The following is a 9279-nucleotide window of genomic DNA, read 5'->3' on the forward strand; positions in this document are numbered from 1 at the left end:
ATATTTCAAGTGGATTACCAAAGTATTCCAGCTGATCTCGTGCTGCCAGCTTCAGCTGCACTAGCCTTCCTTCAGCTCCTTGAACATGCTAAGCTCGTTTACCTTTTAGGGCTCTGCTGTTCCCTCTGTCTCCAAGATGTTTACATGGCTGTTATATCATCTAGATCTTAGCTAGGACATGACCTTCTCAGGGAGACCTTTATGACCACCCAATAGAAAGCAACCAGGGCTGGGCGTGGTGACTCGTGCCTGTAATCCCAGCACTTTAGGAGGCCAAGGCGGGTGGATCACAAGGTCAGGAGATTGAGACCATCCTGACTAACACAGTGAAACCCCATCTCTACTAAAAATAACGAAAAATTAGCCAGGCGTGGTGGCACACGCCTGTAGGCCCAGCTACTCGGGAGGCTGAGGCAGGAGAATCACTTGAACCTGGGAGGTGGAGGTTGCAGTAGCTAAGATCATGCCACTGCACTACAGCCTGGTGACAGAGCAAAACTCTGTCTCAAAACAAAAAAGAAAGAAACCAGAACCCCACTTTTTCTGTCATATCATTGGTGTTTTGCTTTTTTTCTTGTATTCCTTATTTTTCTTCTTTATAATTGATTTTTGTTTACCAGCTTCTCCCTGATTATGTAAGTTGCATAAGTGCAAGGAGTGCAGACTTGGTGATGTAAATCATCCAGTGTGTCTACATGAGTTCTTTAACAGTGCCTGCCAGATATAGGTTAATACTTACTTGTTGATGAATGTTAAATAACTTAGTGTACGATTTTGGAAGATGGGCAGAGCAGATGGTTTTTGTTCATTTTTACATATAGAGGGCCGGGCATGATGGCTTACACCTGTAACCCCAATATTTGGGGAGGCTGAGATGAGAGGCTCACATGAGCTCAGGACTTAAAGAACCTGCCTAGGCAACATAGTAAGATTCCGTCTCTACAAATAATTAAAAAATTATCCAGGTGTGCTGGCGTGCACTTCTGTCCCAGCTACTTGGGAGGCTGAGGCAGGAGGATCACCTGAGCCTGGGTGGTTGAGGCTCCAGTAAGCCATGATTGTGCCACTACACTTCAGCCTGGGCTATAGTGAGACCTTGTTTCAAAACAAACAAACAAAAACTATATAGGGGATGGGATCTCACATTTGTTGTTATGAATAGGTAGTACTTTTCATATGATTTATACATCAAAAAGTATAAAAGTTATGCAGGATAGTCTCTCTCCTACTCTTGTCTCCTAATTACTTCATGGTCATGTTCCCTGTTTCTAAATTCTTATGCTTCCAGAGAACTTTTACGCATATAAATGCCAACACACAAACACACACATATGCCCCTGTACATTTTAACTTCTGTGCTGTCCATTGGTCCTTGGCATATGATGACTACTCTGAAACCTTTGTTAGATGAAAGGTAGAGTTTTTATATTTTGTGTATTTTCTAAAATGTGCTAAGAAACACATTTTGTTTTATGAAAAAAAGTGAACAATAGATAGTTTTATTTTTAATATTTTCTTTCTTGTGTTTTGTGTTTGTTTTTAGCTCCCTGTGCTGTCAGGAATCTACAGGACTTGGCTCGTATTTACATTCGACGCACACTTAGAAATTTCATAAATGATGAGATGCAGGCCAAGGGGATTCCTCAAAGGGCTCCACCCAAAAGGAAAAGAAAGAGAGTTAAACAGAGAATTAACACTTATGTATTTGTGGGTAATCAGCTTATTCCTCAGCCTCTAGACAGTGAGGAGGATGAAAAAATGGAAGAAGATAACAAAGAAGAGGAAGAAAAAGATCACAGTGAAGCGATGAAGCCAGAGGAGCCACCTCAAAATTTACTGAGAGAAAAAATCATGAAGCTGCCCCTCCCTGAATCTTTAAAAGCTTACTTGACATATTTTAGAGACAAATAACTTAGATCAAGAAGAAAGAATGCCTACTGATAATTCCTTTAGTCTTGAAAATGTAGCATTTGTTAGGAGTTAAAAGAATTACTTCTTTCATCAGAGCAAATTATAGTGGAAAAAAATTATCACTTGTTTCTGTCAGTAACACAAATGATGTATTCAGTGAATAAAATAATCCCTTTTATAAAATCTATTTTTCTTTAAATCTTGGTAAAATGTTGTTTTAGGTTAGAGTGATTTCAAAGTGGAATGCAACAGTAGTCAAGACTTGTGTACTATAAATCCTTTTCTGATTCCTTACAGATTTGTAGTGCTGAAAGTTAGATTTAATTTTATATAAGGTTTAAGTAATTGTTAAGCTTATATAACCTGATCTGAATTGCAGTTGTTTGCATTTCCTCTATGAAAACTTCATTTATCTAATAAGGAAATCAAATGCTTTGTAGACCTATTTACCTTATTTGTGTTGCAATCACTGTTGCTGGGTTGCTGTATATATATTCCGGGCAATACATGAGTGCAATAACAATACAAGATATTGAATAATTTAGCTTTAAAAAAATCCCACAAATTTTATGAAATTTTACAGCCCTGCTACTTCTGCTTTTGAATCACTTACCAAAAGACATGGGTAAAATATCTGCTTCTCTCATAGAGATTTTAAGAGCACAGCAAATGAATTATTAAAATAGAAAGTATATACTTAATACAACTCTTTATATGGACCCTTTACATTTTCAGTATTTAAAGAAATGAGGTTATCTTAACTCTCTAGAATTTTAAAAGTATATTTAGAACTGTTTTTTCTGTAGTTCACCGTATAAAGTATTTGGTTTTTCAAAAAAAGCAAAACCATTGTTATGTATGACTCTTGATAGGACACAGAATGAGTGAATGAGCATGAGTGAGGCCACTTTCTTGGATGGCTGTAAGTAGCAGGGCCAGGGTGGACCTGGTCAGCGGATGCACTTTAGCAGATGGAACTTCTAGTTTATCTGAATATTTATCTTTGACAAGGTAGGGCTGAGCCTACATTTGCTTTGGATCTTTCTAGTATAAGAAATATTCACAGAAATTGTATGTAGATACTCTTTGTTTTGAAAATCCTGTTCAGAATCGTAATGTAATCCTTGGGACCTATGCCATGTTCATTTCACTTCTTCCCATATTTTTTTTGTTTCTTTTGGTAAAACTATAATGGTTGTCATTTTTTACTTAATATCACACAATTAAACTGTCCATATTTGAACTTTATTGTAGCTTATCAATGATAAAAAACAGGTAGTAACTACCATTGTTTGTTTGTTTTCCTAATAAGGCCTGAAAACAGCCATTCCTGGTTAAGAAAGTGTACGATGTAACATATTTGCTAGAGTTACATGGCTTATATATTTCTTAAAGGGAAAAATTTGAGAGTATCATGGACTACCACCAGCATTATTATTATAGTAGTTGCTCAGATTTGGTTAAGGAAGCCCAATCAATGTATAGTGAAAGGATTATTACCTCTCTGCTAAGATTGAGATACTGTTTCAAAAATCTCAGCTCCAATAATCCCACAGTATCTAAAAACAAGTGTTTGTGATCATGTAAGCACGAAATTGTTCCAAGTAAGTGAGGGTATTTTAGTTATGTGAAAGACAGTTTCACGGATGGTATTTGTTTTATACCAGTGACTGGGATGGTAGAATTGGGGTTACTTCTACAGTTATTCTTAGATGATTACTAAACTGTTAAGAAATGCCCCATATCATTTGTATCTAGGAAAGAAAAAAAATCAGTTTCATACTGTTTTCATCTGTCAGAAATGTTCATTTTATTTTGAATTAAATGCGGCTTTTGAAGTTACCTTGAATTCCTGGTGACCACATGTTTTTATCTGGAAAACCTGGAGAAAGTTATCTGTCCCATCTCCCCTGCTTTTTTTAAAAATTTTTTGGTTGGAGCTGCTGTTTAGATGATGCTTTTACTATGTAGCAGAGAGTTTTTGTTAAGGATATATTTGAAGATTGACTTTTCCATATTGTCTTTCATTCTTTGACCTTGGCAAAGTGTACAGTAGATTTTCATGATCATTGCATATTTCTTGTCATTGAAATGTATCTTTTATGTTTTTAAATGCATTCATTTTACACTTGTGACTTTATCATTGACTTTAAGAGGTAGAAATAAAAAATGAAAATTAGAGCTAAAGCCTTTTTATCTATTAATGCAGATAGAATAAGAATATTTTGGGTTCGTGTTTTTTTAAATTTATGTTTACTTGAGTATGGAAAATTATGCTTTATAGGTGGAAAAGTAGTAAATAAAGATTAAGTAAAAGTAAGTGAAAATGATGGGGAATACAGTGATGGAATTTTATAGCCAGATAAAACAAGAAGTATCATCTAATTTGGGTGTTGATTTTGCAGATGAGAAAACAGACCTAGAACCGTGGCATGTTTTGCCTGAAACATGGTGAGTTAGAGACAGGGCCTAAGATAGCTTCCAGCATCAGATTAATCCCAAGAAGCCATCAGCAACCTCAGAGCTACCCAAGAAGATAATTTAAATATATACTGCTTATTGATCAATATATTTGGTTCTTAATAAAGAAAAATGTTAAAATAGCATACATAGTGGTAAAATAAAATACAAAAAGTGTGTGTTGATTTCTAGCTGTTTGAGATGATAAAAGTGAAACAAAGCCTGTTAAATCATTGGAAGACTTGGAAAATTATTTTAAATAAACAATTACGTATAATTAAGCATTGTTCTCCCATGGCCTGACTTTTATGTTTGTCTTCTTTTTAAATTTAGGCAATCTCAGTATACCTATGGATATGCTCAATTATGGCATACAGTTGTCTTTTTTTGGACATCTCACTGTCTTTTGACTATTGCCATCTCTGAAGAGTATGGAAGCTTTTTTAAAATTTATTTTTATAAAATAGTAGGTAGGGAAATTTATAAAATATGAAGTATAAGAAATAGTTTAGTGTACATGTAGGTACATATATGTGTACCCATTAGGTTCAACTGATAGCTGTACAGTCTCCTGTGTGCCCCTTCCCAACCACATCTTAATCCCTCCCTGCTCAGGAGGCGGGATTTTGTGTTTGTCATAATCTGCCTTTTGTTCTCAATTTATCACATGCCTGCATCTCTAAACAGTATTTGGCTTCATACATGCTAGGGTACTACTGTATGCATTTGGCAGCTCTCTTTTTCACATTACCTTTCTGAGATTGCCCCATGTCGTATGTTCTGTTAACATTCACACTTCACAGTTTATTCTACTGTTGGTGGACATTTTTTGTCCCCTCCAATAGTTCAGTTGTGAACATTCTTTTATGTCTTGTGACTGTACATGTGTGAGTCTGCTTAGAGTGTACATCTAGGAGTAGAATCACTGGGTCTAGGGAAATCATTTCTGTTCACTTTTACCTAGGTGGTGCAAATTTATTTCCCAAAATAGTTTAACAGTATGTTTCTTCTAGTAATGTTTAAATATCCCAGTTATTCCACATCTTCACCTACACATGACAGACTTTTGCCTGTTTGGCAGTGTGAAATATCTTCTTAGGGAGCTTTGTAACTTATGAAGGTTATTTATCAAGGGAGTTTTATCTTCAAGTGTTTCTTGGTTTTCTGCAAAGTGATGTTCAAGTCTTCTGTAAAATTTTTTATGAGTAGTTTCTTTTAAAAAATTGTTTTGTGGGATTTCCTTTTGCAGTCTAGATATTATTCCACTGTCAGTTATATGTGTTGCAAGTATCTTTTCTCAGTTTATGGTTTCTTACTCTGTTTATGATGTTTTTTGATGATGAATTGACATTTTCAATTTTAATTGCCAGATTCATTTTCCTTCACCCTCAGTCTCAAGGTCATGGAAATATTAACCTATATTTTCTTACAGAAGGTCTGTGATACTGCGTTTCACATTTAAATCTGCACAATAGCTGGAATTGATCTTTATGTATGGTGAGAAATAATAGTCCGATTTCTTTTTTTACTTTATTGATCAACTGTTTGGGAACCATCTTTTGAAAAGTTTCTTTTTTCTTCTCTGATCTGCAGTGTTAACTTTATCGTAAGTTTTCATGTATTTTTGGTGTGTGTCTAGGCTTTCTTTTCTGTTTTATTAGTCAGTTTATATAACCCGGTGCCAACATTACACAATTTTATTTACTGGAGATTTACAATAATTCTTGATCTAGTAAGATAAATCCCTTCACTTTATATGCTAGGAGTTTCTTGAACTTGTAGACTGTAAACTTTAAATTTCCGAATTGGGTTCTCAGATTACATACACGCACACACACTCCTCTTTGGGAGTTCCTTGAGAATCACTTTGAATTTATAGATCAGTTTATGCAAGAATCAACATGTTTATGATATGGAGTCATCCAGTCCATGAATATGGCACTTCTTTTTTTTTAGACCTTATTAAGTACGGTTTGGCTCTAAGGTCTAATATCTTTTGTCACATTTGGTTGCAGATATTTTATATTTTTCAATGATGTAGTTTATTAAAATTGTATGTTATTCCTTTAATTGTTTTTTGTACATTAATTAAATCCAATACTATCTCTTTTGATTATTTTAGTTTTCTTATAGGAAATCATATATTTGAATAAATTTTATACAGTTTTATTTTTTTCCTCCTGGTTTTTTTATTTTGCCAGATTTACCAGTTGTGGCCTCCAGTATAACTGAATAGTGATGAGCAAGAGCAGCCTTATTTGTTTGTTTAATTTTAATTTTTTTATTTTTCCATAGGTTATTGGGGTAAAGGTGGTATTTGGTTACATGAGTGAGTTCTTTAGTGGTGCTTTGTGAGATTTTGGTGCACCCATCACCAGAGCAGTATACACTGCACCCTATTTGTAGTCTTTTATCCCTCACCCTCCCTCCTGTCCTGACCTCCATGTCCCCAAAGTCCATTTTATCATTCTTATGCCTTTGCATCCTCATAGCTTAGTTCCCACATATCAGTGAGAACATAGATGTTCTCGTGGTATTTGATTTTCCATTTCTGAGTTACTTCCCTTAGAATAATAATCTACAGTCTCATCCAGGTTGCTGCAAATGCCATTAAAATTCCTTTTTATAGCTCAGTAGTATTCCATCGTATATATATACACCACAGTTTATCCACCTGTTGATTGATGGGCATTTAGGTTGGTCCATGATTTTGCAATTGTGAATTGTGCTGCTATAAACATGTGTGTGCAAATATCTTTTTTGTATAACTTCTTTTCCTCTGGTAATACCCAGTAGTGGGATTGCTGGATCAAATGGTAGTTCTACTTTTAGTTCTTTAAGGAATCTCCACACTCTTTTCCATAGTGGCTGTACTAGTTTACATTCCTACCGGCAGTGTAGAAGTGTTCCCTGATAACCGCATCCACAGCAACATCTACTGTTTTTTTTATTATGGCCATTCTTGCAGGAGTAAGGTGGTATCGCATTGTGGTTATGATTTGCATTTCCCTAATCATTAGTGATGTTGAGCTTTTTTTTCACGCTTTCATGTTTGTTGGCCATGTGTGCATCTTCTTTTGAGAATTGTCTATTCATGTTCTTAGCCTGCTTTTTGATGGGATTGTTTTTTTTTTACTGATTTGTTTGAGTTCGTTGGAGATTCTGGATATTAGTCATTTGTTAGACACACAGATTGTGAAGATTTTCTCCCACTCTGTGGGTTGTCTGTTTACTCTGCTGACTGTTGCTTTTGCCGTGCAAAAACTCTTTAAGTCCCTGTTATTTATCTTTGTTTTTATTGCATTTGCTTTGGGTTCTTAGTCATGGAATCCTTGCCTATGCCAATGTCTAGAAGGGTTTTTCCAGTGTTATCTTCTAGAATTTTTATACTTTCAGGTGTTAGATTTAAGTCCTTAATCCATCTTGAGTTGGTTTTTGTGTAAGATAAGAGGATCCAGTTTCATTCTCCTACGTGTGGCTAGCTGATTATCCCAGCACCATTTGCCGAAAAGGGTGTCCATTCCCCACTTTGTTTTTGTTTGCTTTGTCAAAGATCAGTTGTCTGTAAGTATTTTGGCTTATTTTTCTGGGTTCTCTATTCCATTCCATTGGTTTATGTGCCTATTTTTATACCAGTACCATGCTGTTTTGGTGACTGCGGCCTTATAGTGTAGTTTGAAATCAAGTAGTGTGACGCCTCCCGATTTGTTCTTTTTGCTTAGTCTTGCTTTGGCTATGTGGACTCTTTTTTGGTTCCATATGAATTTTAGAATTGTTTTTTCTAATTCAGTGAAGAATGATGATGGAGCCTTATTTCTTATTTAACTGCCTTTGTATGTTCATTTTTAAGTAAATAGCTTGGTGTGTTTACAAAAAAATGTTCTGCAGATGTTCATTGTAGTGTTCTATTAATGCCAGTTGAATAAATTAAAATTGTGTTCAAATTCAATATAGCCTAAGTAAATTTGTGTGTGTGCCCACATCATCTGTCAACTGTGGAGAGAGACTTGGCAAACGCTCTCATTTTGATGGTAGAATGTCACCTTTCTTCTTGTAATTCTTTTGATTTTTGCTTTACTTCGGTGTGATAGTATATGGATTATGTCCATTTGGTGATTTGAACCTTTAACATCATGTAGGAGCACTCTTTATCTTTAGTAATATTCTTTGCTTCAAAGTCTATTTTGTCTGATACTCATTTAGCAGTTTTCTTTTGGTGAGTAGTCACCAATATATCTTTATTCTTATTGTTAACTTTTTTTGTATCCTTATGTTTTAGGTGTGTTTCTTATAAACAACATATAGCTGAGTTTCTTAAAAGTTACTCTGGCAGTCTTTGAATTTTACTTGAAGCATTGCATTCTTTTCATTTTCATTGTTACTATAGAGTGATATTTTGTGCTATATATCTATGAAGTTTTTCTTTCTCCATTATTTAGGATTGATTGTTTCTTTTGTTTTTTGTCCATTATTAGTGAAAGTTATATATTTATTTTTTCTTCTCACTTAGTGATTACTCTCGACATTTTAATGCACTCACCTAACATAAACTTCTGAAGTTAGTTACTTTCCTACCTGATACAAGGTACTTCAGAATACTTCAATACACTCTGGAGTCATTACCTCAAAACTATATGCTAGTCTATTGTGTTTGAACTATAAAATTTTAAGCCCTTATGGTACACCGTAACTATTACTTATCTAACCAATGCTTAGTTTTACTCCCACTTATACTTGTTTTTTGCTCGTTATTCCTTCTTCATTTTGGACCAACTCAATTTCCTTTTGCCTAAGGTACATCCTTTCAAATTACTTTAATGAAAGACTGTAGCTAACTCTTATTTTTTTCTGTCTGAAAGTGTTTTATTTTGACTTCGTTATTGAAAAAAAGTCCATTTGTTATAGAAT

At 34.7% G+C, this 9279-nt stretch overlaps 1 protein-coding gene across 5 annotated transcripts in view; it reads left to right on the forward strand.

Annotated features, from left to right (window-relative positions):
• PCMTD1 (protein-L-isoaspartate (D-aspartate) O-methyltransferase domain containing 1) overlaps positions 1-4655 on the forward strand; it is an 80894-nt gene extending 76239 nt beyond the window's left edge. For all 5 annotated transcript variants that reach the window (XM_011937610.1, XM_011937613.1, XM_011937611.1 and 2 more), the window contains one exon: positions 1544-4655. In XM_011937610.1, the coding sequence (XP_011793000.1) occupies positions 1544-1911 (368 nt within the window). In that variant the 3' untranslated portion in view covers positions 1912-4655. The remainder of the gene's footprint in view (positions 1-1543) is intronic.
• Positions 4656-9279: the final 4624 nt, after the last annotated feature.

This window comes from Colobus angolensis, unplaced genomic scaffold, assembly GCF_000951035.1.
Source record: "Colobus angolensis palliatus isolate OR3802 unplaced genomic scaffold, Cang.pa_1.0 Scaffold166, whole genome shotgun sequence".
NCBI classification, from domain to species: domain Eukaryota; kingdom Metazoa; phylum Chordata; class Mammalia; order Primates; family Cercopithecidae; genus Colobus; species Colobus angolensis.